The 27,822-nt window shown below is 50.6% G+C and overlaps 1 protein-coding gene across 1 annotated transcript in view; it reads left to right on the top strand.

The window, feature by feature from the left end:
- The window catches only part of Fzd6 (frizzled class receptor 6), a 23,437-nt gene extending 16,762 nt beyond the window's left edge, over positions 1–6,675 (top strand). The window contains exons 2-5 of the mRNA XM_010612121.1: positions 163–359; positions 2,916–3,930; positions 5,715–5,863; positions 6,246–6,675. Coding sequence (XP_010610423.1) covers positions 163–359; positions 2,916–3,930; positions 5,715–5,863; positions 6,246–6,498 — 1,614 coding nt within the window. The 3' untranslated portion in view covers positions 6,499–6,675. The remainder of the gene's footprint in view (positions 1–162; positions 360–2,915; positions 3,931–5,714; positions 5,864–6,245) is intronic.
- The last annotated feature ends 21,147 nt before the right edge of the window (positions 6,676–27,822 follow it).

Here is a 27,822-nt window from a genome sequence, read left to right as displayed (position 1 = left end):
AAAAAAAAAAAAAAAAAAAAAAAAGTTACTCCTCACACTTTGACTGAAGGGAGGAGATTCCAAGATTCTTTCAGGGTAAAAGCATACCCTTAACAGTAAATGAATTCATTCTGTTCACTTGTAATGAAAGCGTCTAACCTGTCTTTCTGTTTTTCCTAACAGCACTTTCTTCCTCTTGCGAATCTGGACTGTTCACCAAATGTCGAGACTTTCCTTTGCCAAGCTTTTATACCGCGCTGCACAGAGCACGTTCACGTGGTCCCACCTTGCCGTGGGTTCTGTGAGAAAGTGTATTCGGATTGCAAGAGCATCATGGACACCTTTGGGATCAGGTGGCCCGAGGAACTCGAATGTGGCAGGTGAGCAGTGTTTCTCCTGAATGCTGTCCACGGTGCTCTGCTATGGCTCCCTGTGCAGGTGTCGGTGACAATGGCAGCCCCTCACGTGGGCCAGAGACCTTGTCACAGGCTTAGTACGTGCCCGGCATCAAAGGCAGTGGCTGGCAGCATACAGAGCCAAAACTGGAGGGACAGGCACCAAGTTACGGGCAGCAAGTGCCGAGTAACAGCTGGGACGGAGCCAACCAGGGGGCCGTGCGCAGTTCTGGGAACGCGTCCCGGTGCCCCGACCTGTGAGGGCCATGGTGGGTGCGAGGCGGAGAGAGGAGGTGCGCTCGGGCCATTGAAAGCTGCCCAGGGCCTTGGGACAGGGGTGTGCAGGGCTTGTGTGATGGGAAGCCCTGCCGCTTGCCGCTCAGAGCATGGAAGACCGGTGTGAGGCAGGACACAGAGAGGCGAGCGGGCTGCGCTGCAGGCTCGGTGCAGGCACACAGGACACACGTGTCCCTGTGTCGGGAGGAGGCTCCCTGGCCGTGCTCAGGGACCCTGCTGCTCCCTTTGTGTGGCTCTGATGGCCACTTGGGTGGGGAGAGAGGGTGGCAGCCCGCTGGCCTCTTCGCCCAGGCCTCACCTCTGCCATGTGAGTTCCTCTGGGTCCGATGAGCAGCACCCGGCCCGGCCGCACTCCGGGAGACAGAGATGTGTGTCTGCTGCTGGGAAAGGCCGGTGCCGCAGTCCTGAAGACCACGTTCTTGCTCCTCAGAGATGGGCACAGGGCGGGCTGTGGTGGGCAGGGGTGGGGACAGCGAGGGGACACACGGAGGGCCCCTTGGGGTTTGGCTGTGATGGAAAAGAACCATTGCCTGCCAGAGCCAGGAAGGCAGGAGGCAGAGTCTGGGAAGAGGGCATGGCGAGGGGGAAGGACCAGAGCAGCCGGGATCCCAGCAGCCTCAGAGAAGGACTGCGCCCGAGCGCGAGAAAGAAAGAGGTTGCAGCAAAGGCTGCCAGGGCGCCAGAGCCTGCTGGGTCTCCTGTGACCAGCGGGGACCTGGACCTCGGGATGCCTGGGGCTGAGTCCAGAGCGCACTGTGGGGTTTGTCTGTGGCTCTGGCCGGGGAGAGGGTGTTACTGCGGCGAGGGCCGGACAAGGGTGGAACAGAGACGCAGGGGAGGAGTGGTGAGGTGCAGGGCAGACGTGTGTTAATCCCCAGGCCTCTGGGGTGGCGCTTGTGGACCTAGGCGTCCCTCGGGCAGTGGTGGGTTTCCTGGTTACTGTGACTGCAGGGGTCGGGGATAGGCAAGGTCCACCGAGACAAGGAGGGAAGGAGGCGGGAAACCAGAGTGGCCATGCACTGTCCACGTGGACATCACCAAGGACAGTGACGGCCCAGGGGCACGGAGCACACTGTGGTCGCACTGGCTGCACAGCAGCAGGGCCCTGAGCACAGCAGCTTACAGACATTTCCGTGCCACCTGCATCTTTGTAGATCAATTTTGTTGAGAAAATGACACTTTTTAAAAATAATTAAACACAATGCAATGTATTTCATGTTGGAGAATGCTTCATGCATGGAATTGGTAAGTAGAATCTCTGCTTTAAAGAAATTACGTTCACCCAATGTTAAACTGCAGCCCACTAATAGGAAGTGAGGCCTTTTACAAAATGGAGACTGGGTCAAATGTACGCAGGAATAATTCTGGTTTATTCTGTACTAGAGAGATCTTACTTTTCTTCAGTTCTAGAAATTAAACCTTCAGTCTTTTGTGGCATCTTACTTTAAAAACATGAAGAAAAAAGGGAATTTCTGATTAAAACCCTAATCCTAGCAAAGCTGACATATTGCATTTTAATAAAGCCAATAAATACACAAGTATCCATTTTATGGGCATTTATTTTATTACTCGCTGCTGTTATATAAATATATTTAAAACGGTTTCTCCTTAAAACCCTGACTGCCTTTTGAGCCACACACAGCCATAGCTCTATACACACGGGATATGTCCCGTGTCCCCAGCCCTACACAGAATGGGGCAGGGAAGGGAGCAGGTGGTCATGGTCCCACTCCTTGCGGCCTCTTGGCCTCGCTTAGGAACTTGAGCACAATGCTGTCCATCTGAGGAAGAATCTCATTCTGTAGCTCCCACGACAAGGGTGGGGACTGGGGCCTGGCACGTGCACTGCCCGGGGTTCAATCCTCAGCACCGCCAGAGAGAGGAGAGCGAATTTCTCCAAACCTAAGTTTCCTGTGCTCTAAGCAGACAAGCCAGTTCTTTTTTTGTCAGGAGAGAACCAGCTCAAGTAAATTCTCTCTTAAATAGTCTTAAAAGCAGAAATGATTTAGAAAGTATTTGGCTGATGTCTGCCTTGTGTTTAATTTGCACTGGTGTGTTGAGGCCTCCTGACACACCACAGATCTTTAGTAATTCACACCTTTTCCCATCCCTAAGCTGTGATGCATTTAGGTTTGTGCATCTTCCCATCGGTTTTGGATGTATGAGGTGATGTTTTGCAGCTGGAAAGCATATCACGCAAATCGATGCAAATGTGAGCTTCACCGGCTTCATTTATAATTACAGGCTGCAGTGCTGTAATGAGACGGTTCCCACTCTCAATCCACACGGAAGATCTCTTGGTCCCCAGAAGAAAAATGAACAAGTCCAGCGAGACATCGGATTCTGGTGTCCGAGGCACCTGAAGACTTCTGGGGGGCAGGGCTATAAGTTCCTGGGGATCGAGCAGTGTGCACCTCCATGCCCCAACATGTATTTCAAAAGCGATGAGTTAGAATTCGCAAAAAGCTTCATTGGGATAGTTTCAATCTTCTGCCTTTGTGCAACTCTGTTCACATTTCTCACCTTTTTGATTGATGTGAGACGGTTCCGGTACCCAGAGAGGCCGATCATATACTACTCTGTCTGCTACAGCATCGTGTCTCTCATGTACTTCATCGGGTTTTTGCTTGGTGACCACACAGCCTGCAACAAGGCCGACGGGAAGCAGGAGCTCGGGGCGACCGTGGTCCTGGGCTCCCAGAACAAGGCCTGCTCCGTTTTGTTTATGTTCCTGTATTTTTTCACCACTGCGGGCACAGTGTGGTGGGTGATCCTGACCATCACTTGGTTCCTCGCTGCGGGCAGGAAGTGGAGCTGTGAGGCCATCGAGCAGAAGGCGGTGTGGTTCCACGCAGTGGCGTGGGGAATCCCCGGCTTCCTGACTGTCATGCTGCTGGCCATGAACAAGGTGGAGGGGGACAACATCAGTGGAGTCTGCTTCGTCGGCCTCTACGACCTGACCGCCTCCCGCTACTTTGTGCTTTTGCCGCTGTGCCTGTGTGTGTTCGTGGGGCTGTCCCTGCTCTTGGCTGGCATCGTCTCCTTGAACCACGTGCGCCAAGTCATCCAGCACGATGGCCGCAACCAGGAGAAGCTGAAGAAGTTCATGATCCGCATCGGGGTCTTCAGCGGCCTGTACCTCGTGCCCTTGGTGACACTGCTGGGGTGTTACGTGTACGAGCAGGTGAACAGGGTGACCTGGGAGATCACGTGGGTCTCTGACCACTGTCGTCAGTACCACATCCCGTGTCCGTACCAGGTACGAGCTGGATCGTGTCGCTGTTCGTGGTGTGGAAAATGTTCCTGGAAGTGTGCTCATGTGGGTCATGGGTGTGAAGTTAGATTTCGGCTGGGCAATCCGGCATACATGGCGAACGGTTCCCATGCAAGCGCTGAGACTCCGGTGGGTGTCCCGAGAGAGCTTTCTGACGCTGTAGCACTCGTGCACTAGCCAGCGGTGCCCCTTTGATCCTGAGGACTTTCAGCTGGGTTGAAAAGGCAGCCTGGCAGTGATGAGTGGGCCTCGGGAGAGAGGGAAGAGAGCCGCTGCAGAACCGGAAACCCTTACTGGGTCGGTTTGACTACTTTACCTGACAATTCCGGCATGGTGAAGACAGTCCTCGTTTAATGGCAGTCGGGACTTCAGAAAGATCCAGGCTCGCCATTAGGCTTGCGGCCTGCAGCTCGCACTTGCGGCCCTTCTTGTTTGTTTATTTATTTTGGGGGATACAGTTCTGTGCATCTTGTTAATGAGTCTCCGCGCCCTTTGTACCGAACACCTTGCCGTTTGTCCTGACGGTACTGTATTTTACGTGGTTACACATCACAGACCTGCGTGCAAGAGTCACGCACATAAAAGCAGAGTCATGGATTGGTGTTTCCTTTGACCGTTTAAGTTTTGAAACTTGTGACGTGTGTACTACACACAGCTCCTCGTTTAACACCCTAGTCACAGGATGACACGTGGTCAGTAAGCAAGGAATGTCTGCATATACTTTTAAAAATAGAATTTGATTTTTGCCTAACCTATACTGTCATTTAAGTGAAAAAAAGAGCACACTCAAAGTAGAACTCACGCAGACTACGTCTTCTGTGTTTCTAATGCTTAAGATTAGTAGGAGGGAAGGTTTTTCAGATTTAAAAATAAGTTTCTGAAAATAAAAAAAATTAAAGTGTTTTTGAGATCTTAATGGAAAATTTGCTTTTTTAAAGTAGATCTTGCACACCTTTCTTCCATATGGATTACAGCATTATTGAACACGAGTGCTATCCTCATAGTGTATCAGATTGAAGATCATTCTGCATAATGTGAAGAGAATCATTGCAGATTACCTGCAGGTTGGGCGTACCCTAAACAGCCTTCAGCAGGGCTTGTGGAGTACGTCCTAGTTCGCCCACACAACAGACCAAGCCTTGGCAAGGAAGGAAAGGCTTTGTGGGTGTGGGTGTTGGCTCCAAAAAATGGTAGGGAATACAAGAGGCAAAGACAACGAAGACAGCGTAACATTTTGATACTTACACAATAATTTAAAGTAGCATTTGAAAGTTTATGCTTCAAACAAAAGTATGATTTTAATTTTTATGAAATTTCTATACTTTCCACGTTTTACTGACACTTATTTTACTTTGGCCAAACAAGTTTTTATCACATAATCACGAATGTGTGAAGACTGTAAAATATGTTGTCGTTATAAGTTTAGATATATTTTTCATGGCAGGTTTTGGTGAAAGAAAATAGGCAAATATTTAGCAATTATAAGAGGCAGCTGTACCAGTAGGGAAGAGGTGAGGAAATCATGCCAAAATTTAAATTTGGCAAAAATCTAAAAATACTAAGTATGTTTTAATATTTTTCCTCTTCAGGAGATCTATTTTGATATGCCCCTAAAGGCTATTTGTTCAGAGCATGGTTTAAAAATACGTTGCACTTAAATGTTATTCATTATATTATACATTTCAGACCTTTTATAGTGAGACACAGATTTATAGAGTTCATCCTAGTTTTATATTGGTATTTGAAATATATCGTATTTTCTTCTGTAGGTGAAAGCCACAGCCCGACCGGAACTGGCGTTATTCATGATAAAATACCTGATGACGCTGATCGTGGGCATCTCTGCCATCTTCTGGGTTGGAAGCAAAAAGACCTGCACAGAATGGGCTGGGTTTTTTAAACGAAATCGCAAGAGAGAGTAAGAGCCTCACGAGTTGTCTGACATGTTTGAAAATAAACAGATCCTAATACCAAAGCCTTTTTACCCAAGACAGTAGAATTAATTGTAAGCCTTATTTTAAGAAGAGAACGATGCAATGTAAGCCAGCACCCTCCCTGTGTCCCGCCCTTTTCTCCTGGCTCACTTTCCTCTGCTGTGCTTCGCTATGATGCGAATCCAGCCCACCCTCCCTGTACCTGGCCTGCCCTCCCTCCCCTCCGTTCTTGATTTTGGTCTGTTGAGTTCCTGACCAGTTTACAGTTTCTGCTGACGGAAGTAGAGAAAGCGGGGTTGCACAGCTAATGTGCGTCAGGCAGGACCTAACTTGCGGGCACTGACGGCCTTCTCTGCCGGTTCGCAGTCCGATCAGCGAGAGCCGCCGAGTGCTGCAGGAGTCCTGCGAGTTCTTCCTGAAGCACAACTCCAAGGTGAGGCACAAGAAGAAGCACTGCAGGCCGGGCTCGCATAAGCTGAAGGTCATCTCCAAGTCCATGGGCACCAGCACCGGGGCGACCTCCGACCACGGCACCTCTGCGGTGGCCATCGCCAACCACGACTTCCTGGGCCAGGCGAGAGCCGCCGAGTGCTGCAGGAGTCCTGCGAGTTCTTCCTGAAGCACAACTCCAAGGTGAGGCACAAGAAGAAGCACTGCAGGCCGGGCTCGCATAAGCTGAAGGTCATCTCCAAGTCCATGGGCACCAGCACCGGGGCGACCTCCGACCACGGCACCTCTGCGGTGGCCATCGCCAACCACGACTTCCTGGGCCAGAGGACGGCGCCCGGAACCCAAACGCCCGGGGCGAAGGAAGGTGAGACGGTTCTACCCTGAGGTCATCCCGGTGGGAATCTGTGCAAGCCCTTACTCGCTTCGCTTCTCTTCTACCTGGATCGGTCCGCAGACCCACAGCGCACCGTCACCACCTTCACGCTTCCTTATCGCCTTCCCCTCCCCCCTCCATCTCTCGCCCCACTTTTTTTTTTTACTTTTCTTTTTTATTGTTTTGGTACTGGGGATTGAACTGGGCTCCTTGCGCTTGCGAGGCGGGCACCAGATCACTGAGCTGAATCCCTTTCCTTTTGCAAGAGATCCATCTCCCTGTTCTCTATCGTCTGTCTCCTCTTTTGCTCTTTACATGTTTTGTACCTTGGGTTTCTCCTAGGAGAGAAACCGCGCGCTGTTTAAGCCGTGTCTGGTTTATTTCACATAGCACGGTGGTCTCGCGCACCTGGAGATCAAGCGCTTGGGGACCGCATGCAGTGTTTAGGCAGAGAAGGCCGGCTCCGGCCTCTGAACAGCTGCTCAGTACTCTACCTTGGTCCGGGAGGGGATCTCACGCTGCTCTCGCACCGCAGGAGCGATGTCTGTTCTCTGGAAGCATTATAGTCACTGGACACTCTGCCCAGAATGTCCGCTTGTCCTGAATGCTGCATTCTAGCCCCGCCTAACAGGTGCTCTGCAGAGATGGCTGGAAAATGTTTTTTTGTTTTCTGAACATGAGAGGACATTGATCCTCCTTAATGAATTTTCCCACATGGACACAGATAATCAAAACACAGGCCAGGATGCTGAGAGCAAATGACTTTAAGTTGTTGGGTTATCCTAGCTGGTCCACAATGGCTGAAAGCACTTTTTCTTTACCTCTCACAGCCTTTTTTGTTTGTTTTGGGGGGTTTTATCTTATTTTGTGGGTTTTTTTCAATATTGAAGACTGAACACAGTATCTTTACACTGAGCTATATCCCCTGACCTTTTAAAATTTTTTATTTTGACACAGGGTCTCACTAAATCACTAAGTTACTCAGGCAGGGCTCTAACTTGGATGCTCCTGCCTCAGCCTCCCAGAGCACTGGGCTTACAGGTGTGCGCCACCACACCCAGCTCCACAGCAGCCTTTGTGGACCATGGACTGTAATCAGATACACACTTTATCCTCCACTTCGCGCCTCTTCCTTGGTGACTTGTCGGTGGTGGGGAGCCGAAAGGGATTCGCTCAGCTGGGGTTGGAACTGGCCTTCCTCCTTGGGGCTCTGCCCGCTGTCGGTCCAACCTCCGTGCAGAGTGCTAAAGAAGTTTGCAAGGTCCGTTACCTGCATTGCGAGTGCGGCAGTGGGTGGGCAGAGGCGGGACTCACGGTGCCCCTACCTTCTCTTCCCAGGCTGAGTCCCCAGAGCGATGCTGGCCGGGGCCAGAGTGCGACCCCGGAGCCCCGCAGCACCCAGGGGACACAGGCCCCAGGCGCGGCCCAGGACACCCGAGGACCCGCCACCACGCCCCAGGACACCCCGAGCCCTTCCTCCTCCTCCTCTGTGCTCGGTGCTGCGTCAACCCCTGAGCTACCCGGAAAAAACTGAGTTCGAGGACAACGCGATTCTCTTCCACAGAGGCAGGTGACAGCTGTGTTCCTGGATGCAGAAACGCGCAGGTTAATCATTTTTACATCGTGTGGGAGGAGAGAGCTGGGGGCATCTCTCTCTCCTATTTATGAAAATTCTAACTCGGGTTATTTTGCTATTTCGCTTTTTTGACATCAGAGCAAGATTTTTCTTTGCTGAAGTATTTATATTTGAAAATAAGCTTATATGTATTTGAATATTTTGGAGATCCTGGAAAATCGATTCACATATTTTTATGATGGTATTCTGATATTTTAGCACTGCTTTGGTAGCATTTACACTGAATTTCTAAGACAACTATAACAATTCTTAAGTATAAAAATAGTTGGCACACCAAGAGGTTTTGTGACAGGTGTTCAACTTTGAAGAACCACTTCTGCCTTACTGTAGGAATCCTCTCAGGTCTCAATGTTGTCTGAACTCCACACAACTGAAATGAGGTGTCAGCCCCTGTGCTGTGCTGCTCCCCTCTTTCTGAATTTTTGAAATAAAATATCCTGAAGGTTTAGCTGAGGGAACGTTATTCTTTTATAAACTAAGCCAGGTGGGACTGGTTTCCTTTTCTTGATGTCCATGGCCTCCCACATCTGCATTACAGCCATTTACAGTTGCTTAGACTTCCCCCATCTTAATTTTTTTTTAATGTTTAGAACACTAGGAACACTTTATATGGTGTAGTTTTGTCAGATGTTATGCAAAATTCATTTTTGCGGCAAAATAGCTGAGTGAACAAAAGTGTCTTAGCAATATTAGTGCCAGTCCAGTGGGGGAAAATGTAGTCCTGAGAAACAAAATGCATGTTGTACACATACTTCAAGATATTCAAGAGTTTTCATAGTTTTGTTTCTTGAACAAAGTTTTCTGATACGTTTGGTATAGTTAGCATACTATGAAAGCATAGAAAGAAAATTATCATGTACTGTATGGGAAATATTGTAAATAGTAACTTTTTCACAATTGTGAACAGGTAACTTTGTATGCAAGAACCTTGTTTTGAGCGATCTTTTTATTAATAAAATTTTCTTTATATGAGATTGTGAAGAATTCTGTGATTAGGTGGTACTGTTAGGAGTGTCCAGGAAGACCTTGGGCTGTGAGTAACTTGGTCTGGGAGTGTTCTGCGGGGCGAGCAAACATTTTTAATGAATTTTGACTCGATGAACAAGCAGTGTCTTGCAGCACAAATAGTAGTGACACCAAGTGTCACATGACCAGAGCTGAGCCAGTGGCTCTTCGCTCTCTTTGTGGAACTGTGCACTGCCTATTTCTGCAGAACCCTCAAAAGGAGGCAAAAGCGCTATTGGACAGGTTCCTTGTCAAAGTTGCAGGAAAAGCAGAAGATTCCATGGAGCCCGCAGAGAGCGGTGACTCCGTTAGTGATGGTGAAAGTCGTCCTACACAGTGACCCTCCTCTTGTCTCCACACCGGCCCGAGGGTTTTCAAAGGTAAGTGCTGGTTGATTTATTTTCTTTATATATATATATATTTATTATTGTTTTTGTTGTTTTTGAGACATTGTCTCACTATGTAGTTGAGACTGACCTGGAACTCACTATGTAGCCCAGGCTGGTCTTGAACTCACAGTGATCCTCAAGTGATCCTCGCCTCAGCCTCCCGAGTGCTGGGATTACAGGCGTGCGCCACCACACCCGGTTTATTTTCTTTATATTTTGTATTTTCTTTATTATTTTGTGTTATAATATTATAATCATTTCATGTGAACATTTTTCATATAAATTCAGACAGGATGGATCATCTGAGTTTCCCTTATTTCTGATGGGGAAATTCACTTTGATATACAGATGCTTTGGATTACAAGCATGTTTCCAGAACAAATTATGCTTGAAAATCAAGGTTTTACTGTAATTTTTCGGATTGGTGACACACCATAGGTCAAAAGTTTTTATTTTTATGGACAGCATATTGCTGCATTGCCCAGGCTGGCCTTGAACTCCTGGGCTTAAGCACTTCTCCTGCCTCAGCCTCCCAAGTGCCGGGGCTACAGATGCACACCACCACATCTAGCCAGAAGGTTCTTTGTACCTGAAGAAGGCAAGGACAGTCAGAACTCTTTTTGGGAGCAGCAATTTCTTCCCCCAAAGAAAACTAAAGTATATGGGAGAAATAAAATATCATCATTCCTCAAACATGAAGAAGCTAGTGAGACTGCGGAGCGGAGTTGCTGGTGACCCCAGAGGGCTGCAGCAGAGGACTGAGCATGGCCTCTAAAACAGCAGCCCTGCTGCAGGTTATCTGGGTGAACCCCAAGAAGTTCAAGCCCTGTCCGTAGAGTCACCTGCGGGCACCAGGCAGAAGCAAAAGGAAACCTCAGGAGGAAGGACAACGCCATTCTTTTTACCCTACAAGCACTTTCTAAAATGCCCATCCTATAATCCAACTGGGGGTAGAAAAACAAATTTCGTTTTGGTTCATCAAGAGAATGAACAAGGATCTGGGGATTTAGCTCAGTGGTTCCACTGCCTGCCTTGCAAGCAGAAGGTCCTGAGTTCAGTCCCTGGTACCAAAAATAAGAATGAACAATTATTGGCATGAATATCAGATAAAAAGACTCACTGGTACTCTTGAGTTACCAGACACACATCACGTAACTGAAAACAGCAGCGTGGAAAACAGTGAGGTGCGATGTGCCTGTTAGAGTGGTGACGGTAAAGATGGAGCTGCACGCACCCACTTTCAGTGAGGTGCAGAGCGACAGGATCCACCTTGCGAGGCTGGTGGGACAGCAAGCATGGGGGTGGCCGAGCTGTGGCTGTGTGCGTGCTCCCCGTGTCCTTGCAGCACCCACGTGGCTCCTGAGATCGAGGTGGCCGGCTCTGCGCTCCATGACCCTTGCAGGAAGCGCGACGCTACCCTCTGGGCACAGGCAGTGACCTCCTACAAACACAGCGGGGCCGGGGCTGCAGCTGGGGCCCAGTGCCCACCTGGCACACGCGAGGCCCAGGCCACACCACGCTGCACCGCAGAGGGGGAGGTGGCTGTGAGACAGTGGCCTCGGCAGAGGTGACTGGGCGCGCAAGCACAGGCAGCCTTGTGAGAGACTGAGTGCCACTTACCTGTGGGCTCTTCTTCCCGCCCCAAACCCTGCACCTCAGTCCGATCGGGAGCCCATGGACAAGCCCCAGCGGTGTGGTGCTCCAAGGCCCTGATCCGTGCTGCTCAGAGGGGTCGAGTCTGAAACGAGGGAGGGCTGAGAAACCTAGCGCAGGGACTTGATGACAGCTACACCAGCGGGAGGGAAAGACGTGTGTTCCAAAGAAGGAAGGAATCAGCAAACATGGCCTCAGTTTGCCCCTTTGGCCTCGCCCTTCAGCTCGGTGACCCGGTGACCCGGTGACCCGCCTCTAACCTGCGTGGCGCCCCTCCCCTCCCCCTTTGTCAGACGCAGGCTGCTGGGCTCTGGGGTGGACCCTTGGTTTTCTCATCTTTCTTCTCTTTTGACCCACCTCTGAATTTCTCTTCTCTTTCTAAGAAAATGTAGTAAGCTTATCTTTTAAACTTGTTCAATTTTTGTTTGGCTTTTTTATTTTTTTTGGTACCAGGGATTGAACTCAGGTCCTTGTGCTTAGTGAGGCAGGTGGTGGAACCACTGAGATAAATTGTTTGGCTACCATTTTTAAACTTCAGAGCATTTTAAAAATCTCTGTTCCTAATATCTTCCTATCCTATGATTTTTAAAATATACCTATTTTTAAAGGTCGTATATAAAACATTGGTTTTTAAATTTTATATTGTAAAATATGATTTTATGAAAGTACCTTGATAACTGTAATCATTTAAAGCCCATTTTCCTCAATTTTCTGGGTGGAAAATCTTTTCACTGCAAATGATGGTGATTTCACGTCTTACCTATTAGCTAAAACTTCTAGCTGGCTGCAGTAATAACTATCGACAGACGTTCTTATCTTGTTTCTTTAATAAAAATGCTTATAATGCTTCATCACCGAGAACAGTGCTGGTGTTCAATATAAAATAGGTATTTTAATGAATTAAAGAGCCCTAATCCAGTTTGTATTTTTAAAAGTCTCACATCCGTATGGAATGTATCAAGACGCCCTTCTGCTGTCCGCAGCCTCCCCGGAGCCCGGCAGCGGTCAGGCTGCGGCCCCATGTGCCCGGCAGATTTGCCTACAGCGCCGACGGGGACTTCCAGCCCTTCCGCCCACTGCTCCCTTCCCTCCTGAAGTCACGGGCCATTGCGGGCGACAGCGTGAGCCGCGGACTCAGCACCGATCCGCCACGGGTGCCCTCGATCCCTGGAGTGAAGCCTCGGCTGCCCCAGTTGGACGCGTCCTTATGTCCCTCAAGTGATTACGATGCTGCTGAACCGGAGTCACTCAAGGAAGCCGACTGAAGTCACAAAATGCTGTCGGATTTACATTTACAGTAATGAAGTTGGCTCCGGCGCCCGTGGCCACGGCCCACAGCAGCAGAGTTGTGCTAAGCCGGCATCTCTCTCTGGAGTGGGCAGCAAGCCCTGCGCAGGGCTTTGAGCCCAGGGCTTTGCCGCCTCACGGGGCCGGAACATTCTCCCGGCTCTTACAGGGCTCATCCCCAAACTTTCCCGGTCAGACGAGATCTAAACCAGCCTGCAGTTGCCACTCGCCATGGAAATCAAGTTTCCTGCTTCCGGACCCTCAGCTTCTCAGAACTGATGGGCGTGTCTGGTGTTCCTGCTGGAAAGTGTGAGCTCACCCGGGCCACCCAGCACCCCCGGGAAACGAAAGCTCTCATTTGTAGCAACCGCGAGCCCTGCCCACACCCCGTCCAGGCTTTGATCCCAGGTGGTGAGGGGCTTCCCAGCCTCGTGCTCTGCCTCGTGCAGAGGGCCACAGGATGAGTCCACACAGACGGGGAGGGGAGGTCAGAGGTCAGTCCTGTGACCTGCACCCTGGGCCCTGTGGGGTGGCAGCAGACATCGGTCTGGAAGGCTCAAGATGACCGTTCCGGGAAAGGCACCGGGAAAGAATGCAAGGAAAGGAGGAAAGGCTCGTGAGGTAGATGTCAAACAGAAATGAAAACAAATGGACAGTGATCCTGGACGTGACTGACTTCTGCAGCCAGCGCTAAGGTATTGATTTCCATCCCGACAAGGAAAAAAAGGAAAACTTTGAAGAAAGGTTTTCTAATTTCTCACCACGAAAGTAAGAGGTAAGGGAGGGTGAACCCACTTACATCTTGGCAAAAACTAGAGAAAGTTCTTCAAATAAAGTATTTTCTAAACACGTGCCATAGCTGATTTCCATTTATACACCTTAAATTTTTCCTACTTTCACTTACTAGGTTTTAACACACCTACTGCAGAGTCTATTACACCGAACATTTAATACTTGTGTTTCTAAATACTGTTCCATTTGGAATATATTGAGTACCATGAAATCAGTAGAGATTTCCAAAGTGTTCCCTAAACTCAGGGGAGAATAAAGCACCTTAATATCTTCCCCATCATTTTCTCAACGTACTCACAGGAGTAAAACTGTCCAGCTTGTAGCTTCGTTCTTTCCTGCCTGTTCCAAGATGGAATTCACCTGGTAAAATGCCACACTACCTAGAAAGGTCACGGCAAACCCAGAGCTCCCCCAGGGCTCCTCTCTCGCCAGTGGCTTCCAGGAAAACGCCCAGCCTGTAAAGAGGCCGACCGCAGCGAGCCTTGGCTGGCAGCCTTGGCTGGCACGGTCAGCGCTGGCGCCCGGCAGAAAGAACGGCTTGCTGTGTTTCCAAGCGGCCCAGCTGTCCGGCTGCCAGGCTGCAGCAGCGCTGTTTCCCAGAGCCGCAGCCCCCTGCCTCCCTGCTCCCAGCCCAGTTAACCCGCTGACACCCAGTGGGCCAAAGGTGTTGGGGCTCTGGTTGTTGTGTATGCTGGGGGTGGAACCCTGACTCACACGTGCTGGGCTGCTCTACCACTGATTCACTGCACTGTGAGGTGTCTGTCTTCAAATCAAAGGGGGAAGAGGGGGCACAACACCCCCAAACTGGAAGGAGGGTGATGCCTGGCTTTGAGGTGCCTCTGGACCCTGGAAAGACCAAACACCACAGGGAAATGTCTCTCTCTCCTCAGCGCGGGTGCAGAGTGGCGGGGAGGCTGAGCCCCAGAGCTCGGGCACTGTTAAAGCCGAAAAAGAAAAGTCGCAGAGTTACGCTTGTGGGATCGTGCCATGCACATAATATATGTGAACAATATGGAGGTTTTGCAAACTTCTGTTACTTGTTAAATTTGACACTTCAGCGTATTAGGGTATATTTCAATCATATATACATATATAAATAAAGATAATTAGTTTGATGAATTTCATTATCTTTAATATCATTCTAGAATTTCCAGAAGAATTGTTCCCCAGATAAAAAATTTCTTTCTTTTTTCAGTTTTTCAGTTTTGTAAAAGACCCTTTATACTTCTTTCTGGAACACGTGCATTTTCATTCACTCCATATATGACACGTAGAGTGTAGGACATGTGTAGGGAGCCTTGCCTCCTATGGGAACTTGGTTTAGAGCTTCACCCAGATAAATGGCCAGTGTCTCTGGATGGGATCTTGGGAATGTTTGACACGTTTCAATCCTGTACTGAACTCAAAGATAAATATTTCAAGATGCTTTGCTCGCCAAGCCTGACTGCTGGTATGCAGACCAGAGGAAATCGCTAAAAAAAATAATTGAAGCCCTTACTCAGAATCAGCAGGTTGGGAACCAGCATCTCTGTTGGACATATTAACAGTACAGTGAGTCATAGCCACATGAGTTAAATAGACTAAGAATTAAGTGTTTAGCTCATCGTTCTGGGCGTGCTGAGGGCCTGGGTTACTGTGGGTCCAGCAGAAATTGGGATTGGATTAAGACACTGGACCTGGCTCCAAGCTTCCAGGCCAAGCGCCTGCTGATCATGCACCCGCTGGGTCAGACTAGGGAACTCCCTGTCTGCCTTGGCGGGTCCAGGAATCTGTCCAGGGGAGGGAAAATATCTTCACAGCAGCACTTGGCTTCTGATGCCAAGTCCAAGAATCTCAGAACAAAAGGAGTCCTGGTGAGTTGGTAGGGAACGCTTTCCTAGGGAACCCCAGGGGCCGCCTCCCTCCAAGGAGGCAGCAAAGAATTTCTGTCACACAGGGAGAAGCCTGGCCCAGGAGTTGTTCTGATGCAACTCGGTCATCGTCTCGGTCATCGTGGCTGTCTTTCTCCCCGGGTTCAGGACTGTTTGGGGGTACAGTATGTTACCCATTTCCGGCTATGAGAGTGGGGGACAGAGACTTCTGAGATAGACTCTTCCTCTGAAGAAGGAGGTCACTCAAGGAATGACCCTTGTCTTCCTCTAGAACACCTTGTGGCTCCCAAAGGAGACACCAGGACCAGGTGAGGTCAAGGCTGGGAACAAAGCAGGAACTCCAAGAATGACAGAATATGAGGAAAAAAAAATCTGAGTCCGTGATGATGCTGTTGAATCCCTGAATTAACTAATCCTGAATCAGCTCCTCCTGTGGGACTTCTTGTTAAGAAGGAAAATAAATCACCTTATTGTTTAAGTCATACTGAGTTGGTAGCTGTGTTTTGCTGCTGAAAGCTTCTAGTTTAAGTCAGCTCCTTGAAAGTGGCGCATATCCCCCGATCCAGAGTGTCTGTCACACAGAAGACAACTCTCGAGCCTTGAGATCCTCTAAGAACACAAACGCCGGACCCTCTGATCAGCAACTTCCACCCAGCCTGAATTGGAGCCTGTCTGTGCAGCAGGCACATAGCGGAGAAAGAGGTCACGGTGATGCCGATATGGGTGGGGACATCTGGGGCCCCGAGGCTGGGGAGACAGGGTTACGCCCACAGGAATAGCAACCTTCAGCATGAAATCCCGGAGATTTCTTCTGTAATCATGGGAATGTCGGCCGCTCGCAGTGAGGGCCAAGCTAACGCTTTTCCCGTCTGGGAGCTGGTGAAGACGGACCACATACTGAGCCCCTGGAACAAACGTGTGGAAGCTTTAGTTTTGCCCCCACTGTACGCGGCTAGCCACTTTGCGTTTGGCCACAGCCAGTGTGGTCTTGGCAACGGGGCCGTGGCGATTCTAGGAGGCCTCCGCTCTAAAGTTGGTCGGTGCCGTGACCTCACGGAGACCCAATAATACCCATTTCCTCAAACGCAGGCTTTAATCTTTTTAGGAGCAATTTTAGGTTCACAGAAAAATTGCACGGGCGGTGCAGAGCTTTTTTGTGTAGCCGGGTCCCCAAATCCGAGCCACTCCGCACGCCATCTGCAGCCCGTGTCAGGGTCACTCTCCACGCCGTGCAGCCTTCAGCTCCGGACAAAGTATCGCGACATTGCCCACCGTGACAGTGTGGTCGCCCTGCAGATCCTCCCTGCTGTTCCTGCTCACCGGCTTCCCAGCCCCGGGAAGCCCAGATGTCATGGTCCAGCAGCTCTGCCTTGTCCAGAATGCCGCACACCTGGAATCCTATGTTACAAGGTAGCCTGCTTAGATCGGCTTCTCTCACCGTTCCCTGTGTCTTTTCAGACTTGATGGCTCGTTTCTTTTCAGTGCCAGACGATTTTCCATGATCTAAATGGACTACAGTTAATTTGTTCTCGGAGCTCCTGGAGGGTGTCGTGGCTGAGTCTGAGTTTTGCTAATATGAATAAATCTACAGTGAGTGTTCACGGGCAGGTTTTTTGTGAACGTAAGGTTTTTTTTCAACTCCAGCAGGTGAGCGCAAGAGTGTGACTGCGGGTGCCAGCGGAGAACACGCGTCGCTGTGTGAGAAGAGGCCGCCGCATCCTCTCCATCCGGGCCAGGGCAGCTCCTGTGGTTCCACCTCCTCACCAGCGCCGGGGCTGCCGCGCCTTGGGCTCCGGATTCCCAGGGTGTGGGGTGACATCTTCTTGCTGTTTTCATCTTTAATTCCGTGGCATACACCGCTCAGCGTCTCTTTCGTATGCTTATTTGCACTTTGTATATCTTTATTGCTGAGGTAAGCGTTCAGGTCTTTTGCCTACTTTTCAATCAGCTTTTTAATTTTCTTACTGTTGAGCCAGTCTTTTGATTTCATTTTGGGGAAGGATTTCAAGAGAGATTGTCCGCTTCACAACCCGACTCTGCCCTTCTGTTCCAGATGTTTTCCAACGCAGGCAAAGACAGGTAGAACTTCAATTCAAAACATATGCACTGTGGGCTGGAGATTTAGCTCAGTGATTCCGCTGCCTGCCTTGCAAACACAAGGACCTGAGTTTGATACCAAAAAAACAAAACATATGCACTGTTTCTGGGCATGGTGGCACACACCTATAATCCCAGCACCTGGGAAGCTGAGGCAGGAGGATCACTGAGAGTTTGAGGCCAGCCTGGGCTACATAGGGAGATCTGTCTCAAAACAACAACAAACAAACAAACACCCCCAATATGCATTGTTTAATATTTACACTGTGGCCAGCACACGGTTTCAAGTACTGCAGAATTATCTGAAGGACCGTGAGATGCTGTCACTGCCATATGGTCGTCTTGGGAAAACAGACACGGCAATGAAAAACTGGACAGCACCGAGGGACACAGAAAAAGGATGCCAGCTTGTAGTATCCCCTCTCAGTACTTGCCACAGAACTCTTTTAAATCTAATGAAAATCCAAGAGTTCTGCCTATGTACATTTAAAAGCTATTTTTATGGAAGGCAATGAAACATTAGACAGGTAAACCACCAAGGTATTCTTGAGAGCTGTTCGTCTGTAAACTTACGAGCTGCACATTCTTTGCATTTTTCCTGGTGTGCTGAACTACAGCAAGCAGAATAGGAGAGTGGGTGTAGCGATCACCTTACACCGCTTTCAAGTGGATAAGCGGGTGGGGGTTCTGTGAGCGGGATTTATCACAAAGACACTTTCTTCTTCGGGGCAGAAATAGAGACAAGGCAGCTGCTGGGTGCAGTGGCACACACCTATAATCCCAGCTACGTGGGAGGCTGAGGCAGGAGTGTCAAACGTTTGAGGCCAGCATGGGCAACTTAGTGGGACCTTGTCTCAACGTAAAACTTAAAAAGGGCTGGGGGTGTAGCTCAGTGGCAGGGCGCTTGTCTGGCACATGTCAGGCCCTGGATTCCATCTCCAGTACCAGACACACACACTCACACACTCACACAACCGTACTGCCGGAAATAAAGATCAGTGTGGAAACAACTGCCGAGCTGAAGAGTAGCGACACTTCCTGTAACAGCGGGACAGTGGCCGTCGCTGACTGAGATCGGGAGACAGCGTCCAGTGACTGAGTTTCCACCATGCCCAGTGTGTGAAGACCTTGAGGGCCCTCAGGAGCCTAGGAAAGTGTGTGTGTGTCAAGAGGGAGGCAGGACTCTGTCTGCAGAGCCGTCGGGAGATGGCCCTGTGCTGTCCGGAGAGGCCAGACAGTGGCATTTCCTGGGTGTGCTTGGGGTTCTCCGTCTGTGGTTCCACAGAGGATCACCCAGCAGGAAGGGAGACTCGGCCCATGGGCCTGACTCCCTGGGACAGCAGGAAGCAAACCCCACAGGTGAGGTGGGAAGCGAAGGCCTGCAGCTGTCAGACTTTGCATAAAGCAGGTCCTCTCTGGAGAATTCCACTGTGGCCAAAATGAGCTCAGGCGCGGCTCTGAAAGCAGAGCTGCTCACCTCCTTAGCGCCATGCGTTGGGGAAGCTGCTGGTAAAGGAGAGCTGGGTGTCTTGGGGGACGTCTGTGGACAATGCACTGGGCGACACCTGCTTGGACGGAGGGATTTGGCTCCCCGAGTGCTTCATCCTAAGCCTGGAGGTCCCCACTCCCGAGAGACCCCCGGACGGCGGTAACCGAGGTGTCCCCACAGCCAGCCACAGGCCTGTCCTACAATGCTAGAAGACCCCACATGTTCCTGGGCCTCCAAGCAGCCATGGCTTTCCACAGCTCCCAGGGCCAACGCTGCCTGTTCACTGCTGCTTCTAGGAAGTCACCGCTCCCTTCTGAGACCAGCTGCATCTGCCCTGCCCTTCGCCTCGGCCAAGAGGCCTCCCCAGGGGCCGCCACATGGCCACAGGCCTGTGCCCAACTCCCCCTGCTGTGGGACGGCGGCCCAGATGCTCCCTGCTGCCTCTGCAGTTTCCTGCACTGCGGCAGGTCATCTCATAGACATTCACAGCCGGGGTCACGGCGCTGGGGGCCCAGCTCCCTTCCCTGACAGCTGTGGGTTTGCACGGCTGCCTCTACTTTACTCCCTTTCTGTGGTTTTCCAGTTTGGCTCTTTGGAGCCCACCAGGCTCACCCTGCATGGAGACGACGTCCTGTGTTGCTGCCGGCCGCCCTCAGAGCTGCTGCACTGTGTGAGTCGTCCCTGGTCGCTCCTGGCCAAGGTTACAGCGCCAGTCCTGTCACCATTTGCTCAGCACATCAGCCTGGGTCACTGGGAAGCTGAGCAGCCGTCAGGGTCAGAGCGGAATGTGGGGCTCTGCCTTTGTCTCTACACCCCAATGCAGCGGGTGCGAGGGTGTCAGCCAGCAGGAGAGCCAGAGGGAGACAGCGGGATGCTTGTGCCCTCAGTGAAGGGCAGCAGGAAGCAGCGGTCCCTGCAGATACCACAAGCAGATGTCAGCAAGCAGCCTGGTTCTTAGAAGATCAAGACCAAAAAGAACAGGAACAGAGGAACGAGGAGTTGGACACAGGGCAGAGCATTTCCTGGGATGCCCCGGGAGAAACTGTCTTGACAATTAAGGCTCGTGCCTAGAATTCCAGCTACTGGATGAAGAGATTTCACAGTGAAGCCACAAAAGGGTCAGGCTCCAGGCACTCTGGTGCCCTGGTGGGGAGTCACACACAGCTGGTGGCCTGGCCACAGGAGCCCAGTGCACCTAAAATCCCAGACACATTTGCATATGCATGAGATTGAAAGGTACTTCCTTCGCGGCTGGGCAGAATTCTCAGCATCTCTCCTTGTTTAACATCAGGTGGTTTTCTCCTGAGAATGATTCATTGTGCCCTGCTCCCTGTTCTGCCATCACCTCATCCCCGCCCAGTTCTGGTGCAAAAAGCAGCAGAACCATTGCGTTAACTGTCTCTTCCAGCTCTGGGTCATGTGTGCATTTCAAAGCCTGCTGTCTGTAGAATCCATTAAAAGTACAGGCCAACAGTTTCCATACATGAGAACCATCAATCTAGCCACCAGTTAGCAGAGAACTTCGGTATCTGATAATCCTGCCAAAGTATCCGGTAATATCGCCTTGGGGCTATTTTCACATCGTGGTAAGGAACATGGGAAGGCAATTTCCCTCGGCTTCATTGTAATTTTCTACACCGTGACTAACAAGTCTTACAACCACTAGCTTCTAGGGCATAATCGACGACCAATTATTTCATTCTTGTTTTTGTTTTTTTTTCACTTGGACACTTACCCATTTCTTGGTTGTGTTTGATTTTGTTTTTGAGACAGGGTCTTGCTATGTAGTCCAGGCTGGTCTTGAACTCACAGTCGTCCCCCTGCCTCAGCCTCCAGAGTGCTGGGGTTACCAGCGTGCGCCACTAGGCCTGGCCAAACGCTGCTTGCTCTGTACCCATTTCAGTTGGCCTCCCTCCCTTTTCTGTCAGCTCCGTTCTCATTTGATCGCTTTTTAGCATCCTGGATTAGACAGTCTGGGGAAAGGTAAAATTGTATCCATTTGCTCTGTCTAAAATCTGCAAAATGAGAGAGTGTAATACTACTTTTCTTTTTTTTTGGTACCGGGGATTGAACTTGGGTCCTTGCGCTTGCAAGGCAGGCCACCGAACCGCTGAGTTAAATCCCCAGGCTGTAATACTACTTTATATCAACAAATCTGTAATACTCAGGGAGCTGCAGGAAGAAAAACAAGAAACTGTGGTCCAGCTGATGGGGCTGGAGAGACTGGAGAACCAGCATATTTTGTAAACCTAAATATTTGGGGATGCGATTCCAAAACTCCTGCTTACTTTGGCTTCCTTTTATCACAAAAACAGGCGGCTCTTTGTACCTCGAAAGAGACACACAGGCCACAGAGAGAGCTCTGAAATGCCCAGGAATGCCTTTAATCTCAACCGTTTTCTACCTGGTCGCTAGTGAGCAATTTTCTGCGGGATTCTCACAATGCAGGGTCTGTTCAGAGAGTGCTGATTAGATAACCTCCATGTGTGGAGGGATGCAAAGAGCTTGCGGGAACTCCACAAGAAGGCAGAAAACGTGACAGGAGGAGAAAGCTACGCAGGTTGGAGGCAGGGAGCAGGTTACGGCTCAGAGCAAGCAAACTGTGTCTCTCCCAGATCCCACAGTCCAGGATGCGCCCTGCAGCCTCAGGGGGTGCTCCCAGGGTGCTCCCAGGGTGCTCCCAGCTGCACAAACAGCAGAAGGAGGGCGCAGACATGCGTGTGGGCGGGCGGTCTCACATTCCTGCCGGCAGAGCCCAGCCGCTGTGAGCCAGGAGTGCATCCAGAGCAGGCTGAGCTTTGCTGCGCCAGAGCTGCATCCCGAGCCCTTGGAAACATTTTTTTTGGACACAGGATCTTACTGAGTTGCCCATACTGGCCTCAAACCGATGACCCTCTCTCCTCTGCCTCTGGGGTAGCTGGGATTCCAGGGCCACACCAGCACCAGGCCCGGCGGCTTCGTCTCTCGTGATTCTGGATTCCAGTGGACAAGCCCAGCACGGTGCCGTACTTGACTGGACACCCCAAGTTTCCCAGGCCTCACTGGCCCGCTCTGGAGGAGCCTAGCTGTCCGCCTGGAACTTGTTCTTGTAGTGAGTGCCAATGTCTCACATGAAACCACCTCTCCTGACATTCGGCACTGCCTCGGTTTCCAGTTGGGCCCTCAAGGACAGCCGACCATTGACCCCAACCTCCTTTCTTTGCCCAGGGAACACCCGCCATGGAGTGAACGTGGGGAATGTGCCTCCAGGGTGCTGAGACCCCAGCCCTCTCCCCTCTGACCTTCACCAGTCGGAGGGTCACCATGCTCTTTCCCAGTGAGTATTTGTGTTAGTGCATGTTAACGATACAGCATACTGGGGTCACTGGCTTTTCCTGCATGCGTGTAGCACCCTTGTGTCACACTCACCTCCCTGTGCCCTTCCTCCTCCCCAGCCTTCTTCCTCTAAGCCTCCCTTCTACTTTCATGCCATCTTTTACTTTCTAGATTCCATGTACTAGGGAAACAAATGATGCTTGTTTCTGGGGCTGGTTTGTTTTGATCTCCAGGTCCCTTCGGTTTCCTTTAAGTGACCTGATTCCATTCTTTATGGCTGAGGAATGCTCCTTTCTGTATAAATGCCACTTTTTTTATCCATTTGCTGGGGCTTCGTCCCTAACTTGACCGTGGTGAGTCCTGCCAGGTAAGTGTGGTGATGCAGCACCAGACTTGAGTTCCTTGGGGAATATTTGAGGGAGGTTTTAATAAATCTTCTTCGGCAGTGTGGTCCAAGGTCATGCTTACCTAAAGGCTGAACCAGAATTCAAGCAAGGTCTATATATTTCAGTTACTAATCTATTGCCTTTGAATGTATTTTATTCATGAAAAGTGTAAGTAAAAGTCCAATACCTAAAACAAATCCAACTTGTGTGTTGTAAGGAAAGAATGAATTAACCCCAAAACTGAAAAGTGTAAACTCCCCTCCAACAGGGTTCATACAGTGTTTGCATCTTCATGTCTTTGTTTCTCTCCATCTCTTGGAAAAGCTCTCTGCACCCACAGACCAAACAGACACGGGCAGCCCCAAAGCCGTGTTCCAGCGGCTGGGCAGGAACAGCCGAGGGAGGTGGCATTTGCTGAGAATGGCTTTCCCGGGAAAATCCATTGTCCTGGTTTCAACTCCATCTTCCCATCTCTGAGCCCGTCCCTGTGCCTAGGGAAGGGCTCCTCTGGGGACCAGCTTGGTGGCAGGGTCTCCATGGAAACGGGCTCCTGACTCTGAGGGTCTCAGCCACGGGCGGGAACCCCACAGGGGCTCTGATAGGCAAAAGCAGCGGCCGTTCGCCGGGAGGGAGCTCCCTTCCCCTCTGGACCTCAGAAATGTAATGAACTCCCTCGTTGTTTTCTTCCTCTTATACATGATGCTTGAAATCTATTTTCCTCATTTTGTACCCCCCACACACTGTGGATGGAACCCAGGGCCTCACCGAATGCTCTACCCCTGAGGTACATCCTCAGCCCTTTACATAAAGTCACTTTGAGATAAAGTGTTGCTAAGTTGCCCTGGCTGGCCTTGAACTGGCAAAGTGCTGTAGGCATTCACCACCACTCCTGGCTCACGTCTTTAGTTGCTCTACTGTCACTCACAGGGTTATTTTTTTACTTGCAGCTCTACCCTCCCTGTGTGCTCTGCTGCAGTGTGGACTGAGGCTGAAAACTGCATTTCCCAGGGGCTCTTGTGGTCTAGCTATGGGACAAGCAAAGGTGCTACAGAAAACGGGGAGACACAAGTGGGAAAGGGGGCTCACGTCCCGCTACAGATGGCTCCAGTGTCACACTGACAGCAGGGATAGCTGCACCCCCAGCTCCCAGGTCTGTCTGGCACCTCCTGGTGGGGTGGGCCCTGCACAACTGTCATATCCGGGAGCCGTATGCACGTGGATGGGGAACCTCTCCAGGGCCATGCAGACCCTCCTGGCCCCTCCAGCCCTGCGGTCGCCGTGACCTCCTGTCCCCAGCCCTCGTTCCAATACCCGAACACCCGGCCCTGGTCTTCAACCCTCTCTAACAGAACCGTCTCATGGCTGAGCGGGCTCTGCTGACTTCACCCCCGTGACTGTCCATGAGCTCTAAAAACTGGTCCTTCCTAGACATTAATTTCTCAGCAGTGACAGCAACAAAGGTACAGAGCCCTCCCAGATCAGAGGTCAGACTCAGGGATGCCCTTCGGAGGCCACCTGCAAGGCTCTGAGAGGACTTCTGGGAGCTGAGAACGTCCTTAGCCCCAGACGCAAGATACAGGAAATGGCTTCTTCCAGAAACCAAGGAAGCTGGGAGGGGGAGCTGCTCCCTGGGGGCCTTCCGGTGGGGGAGGAGGAGCCCGGCGCAGCCACGTGTGACGCCAGCAGAAGACCTGCCACCCACCACCGTCTGTGTTACAGATGCATTACAGGAGTTCAAAGAGTCATTTCTTACGAGACAGTAGAGATACAGCTGGGTGCGGCCCGTAACCCCAGCACCTGGAGGCTGAGGCAGAGTTTGAGGCCAGCCTGGGCTACAGAGCCCTGTCTCCTAAAACCAGACTACCTAGAAAAGTGGGAGCCCAATATAATATATGGGAAGGGGCAGCGAATGCATGAAGCCACCATAAGAAGTGTTTAGGACATAAATTCAGAAAGTATAAAACTTTACTGATTCATAAAAGAGACTTGGAAAAACAAGGAAACGTGCTTTATCCCGAAGAGGAAAGATTAAATGTTTTTAAATTGTCAATCTTTAGAAAGGCATTTAAGCAAAACAAATGATTGGCTTTCTCTCCTCCTAGGTTGTCAGCCGGCCCCAAGTGCCATTCATCACGATAGAAATGCTGGAAGGCTTGGAAACAGCCAGGAACCTCGGGATGGGCAAGGGTGAAAGGGGCAAAGATTCTCATTCGGTGATCTTTACGACTGGTGAGTGCGGAGATGATGTTATCGTGGGAGTAGAGCATGCTCTGATTTCGATAAAATGCGATTTGATGTTATGTATTGGGGAGCCTTTCATAAAGAGCATCCCCTAAATCTGAGTCGTGTGTAGGAAAATGGCTGCACGTGGAGCCCGTCATGGGCGGGGCTTTGCTTGGGTCACGTGATTTCTCTCATATGAGAATCGCAGAATGAAAGGTAGCTAGTAGGAAACACGGAGCCAGGCCTTTTTTGGAAAGGGCAGGGGACCGAGAGATGGAGGGAGGGGAGGGAATCAGGCCCAACTCCGCCACGAACGGGGTCCGCGCGCTGCCTCTGGACTGACACCAACAGGAACTGGAAGAGAGTGTGTCCTCCTCTGTGTGGTTCTCGGCTTCCAGCACACGGCCTATCCACAGGAAAGCAGCGCGCTCCGAAGAGTCCAGAGGATGAGGCTCAAGGCAGCGAGCACGCCTTAGAAGTTGACTACTGGGTAAAATTTCCAACGTCTGTTCCGCTCCAGATGATCCGCACTGTGGCTTGGGAGTGTCCCCCGAAGTTCACGTATGGGAAACTTCATCCCCAGATTCCTATCAAGCGGCACCGGGGGGCTTCGGGGTGCAACTCGGGTGACATGAGGCCACGAAGACGGCACCCGTGGTGGCAGTGACACTACATTCTGCTGTCCCTGAAGGTCCCCTGCTCCAGAAGCTGGGCAGATGCTCTTGGACTTCCGCTCCAGAACTGTAAGCCAAATAAGCTTCTGCTCCTAACAAATTACGCTGCCTCGGACTTTGCTAAAGCAACAGAAAATGGACCCAGATGTGACCTAAGCCGACACAGCCATTTCCCTGAGGACGGACTCAAAGACAGACGTGGGTCTGCTGCAAGCGGGAGCTGTGACCCCAGGCACTGGGTGACAGCAGAGAAGGTCCCTGGCCCCTAAAACTTGCAAAGACAGGAAGTGACAGCAGCTCATCTTTTTCCAGACATTGCCGTGCCAACTGCCATGTCTGAGGCCGTGTGACTGCGTGGAGAGGGACGGAGGGTTAGCCTGGTCACCGAAGTTGGCGACAGTGGACAGCTGCAGACCTCAGCCCTCTGCCGGGACCTCGCGTTGCACGGCCTTCTCCCTGGCCTCCTCCAGGCCTCCGCTCCCGGGTCCCGACGAGGAGACCGAGCCAGGCCTCCCTCTGCCTGACTTCTACACCGCCACGCCACTCCCTGTCCCTCTTACCAATTCTGCCGATCTGCACAGACGTTGTCTGTGTACCTGACAGTTCGCGGGTCATGTGTATCGTTTAGTGAGCAAAGTTTTAAGCTCTTGAAGGCCTGGGATGTTTATCAATGGGTCACGCCCATCGATGGATCACTGGATGCAGGGCAAGGATGGATTTCTTCACATCCTGTTTTACAAATTGTCCCATTGTGCACTGTGCTGCTTTCAAGCAGAAGAAAGGCCATCAAGGGACAGGGAGTGGACTTGCCATGGTGGCTCTGGGAAACAAAGCCAGGGACCCAAATCAGGAGTCAGGGAGGGAGGAGGCCTGTGCCAGGCACAGCTCCGCTCCCCACAAAGCATAGCTTCCTGCCCAGCATCCTGCTGGCTTCACCTTCGCCTCCTCCCGACTCTGGCCCCTTCTGCCCTTTCCACACCTGAGTTTCTAAAAACCTCTGGCTTGACTCCTCCCTTGTCCATCTGAAAGGCAGTGGAAGGTGAGACAGCCCACGGGGAGTACTGACTCACTCCGAAACCTGAACCAGTTCTGACTTCAGAAAAGCTCCTCCACGCTGTGTGACCTTTTGAAATTTCCTTGCGCCCCCTGGGTTGTCTCTAACGGGGAGCCTCACTGACAAAATGCATGGATTGCATCAGATGATTTCTAAAATTCTTGCCAATTCTAAAAGCCTTGGGCTCTGCCCTGCTGAAGACATCACGGGCGTTGTATTAGAACGCGTACTGCAAAGCAAGACATTAGCCCTTTCTTTTCCTGTCCTAATTCGCTTCAATTGTTTTTGCTTGGGAATGGGTGCTAAATATGCCTGGGAAATGTTATTTGCAGCTACTTTTATTTCAGTGATTAACTACTCAAGTATTTACACTTAAAATCAAGATTATCTTAAGTTTTTATGCATTGAGCTTTAGGTTTAACATAAATTTAAAAGACTGTGCATTTTAAACTACATTTACTAAATTTAATACACCCAATTTTCTCAAATACTAAATGCCTAGCAGGACAAAGTAAAAAATCTAATAAGAATCTTTTAAAGAACCCAGCACTTTAAATCAAAGAAACCGAGCTTATAAATGTATCAACTGGGTTTTATTAAACCTTTCTAGACTTGATTCAGTGTATTGTTCATTTAAAATAAATGTCACAAATCTGTTTTCTTAAATGTGTCGAACACCCAAAATTAACTAACACACATCTTCAGAGTCGTTCCGAGATTTATTCCTAGAGCTGGGCTTCAGAATTACAATCTGCAAAAGGCTCCTTTGTTCATCTGTGGAAAGAGCACGCAGGGAGAGCACGCAGGGCCAGGACTAGTCCATAACCCCAGGGAGCAGAAGTCCTAAGGGTCTGGAGCCCACCGTCCTGAGAAGCTCAGAGGGAGGTGATGTGAGGCGTGAAAGGAGCCTTGGAAATCCCACGGAAGTGACTCGGCAGGCAACCGAGCTGAGTGGGACCAGGAGACAGGATATGGGAGAGCCGCGTGTATTGGGTGCCATCTTTAAGTATGTCAGCTTACCAGTCGTACAGTGTAAGGGGAGTCGTTCTGTGAATGTGTGCTTTAAATGCCCGCATACAGGTCTTGGAGGCAGCGCACACGTGTGAACCCAGCGCCCTGGGGTCTGAGACAAGTTTGAATCCAGCCTGGATAATGTAATGATTTAGCAAGACCCTGCTACAAAATAACAAATAAAAAAGACGGGGAGTGCAGCTCATTGCAAAAGCCCTGGGTTCAGTCCTCAGTACGC

This window comes from Fukomys damarensis, unplaced genomic scaffold (assembly GCF_012274545.1).
Source record: "Fukomys damarensis isolate Sample0158 unplaced genomic scaffold, DMR_v1.0_HiC HiC_scaffold_5, whole genome shotgun sequence".
In the NCBI taxonomy this organism is placed as follows: domain Eukaryota; kingdom Metazoa; phylum Chordata; class Mammalia; order Rodentia; family Bathyergidae; genus Fukomys; species Fukomys damarensis.
The sequence above is the reverse complement of the archived record's forward strand: the minus strand, read 5'-3'. Positions and strand labels throughout refer to the sequence as shown.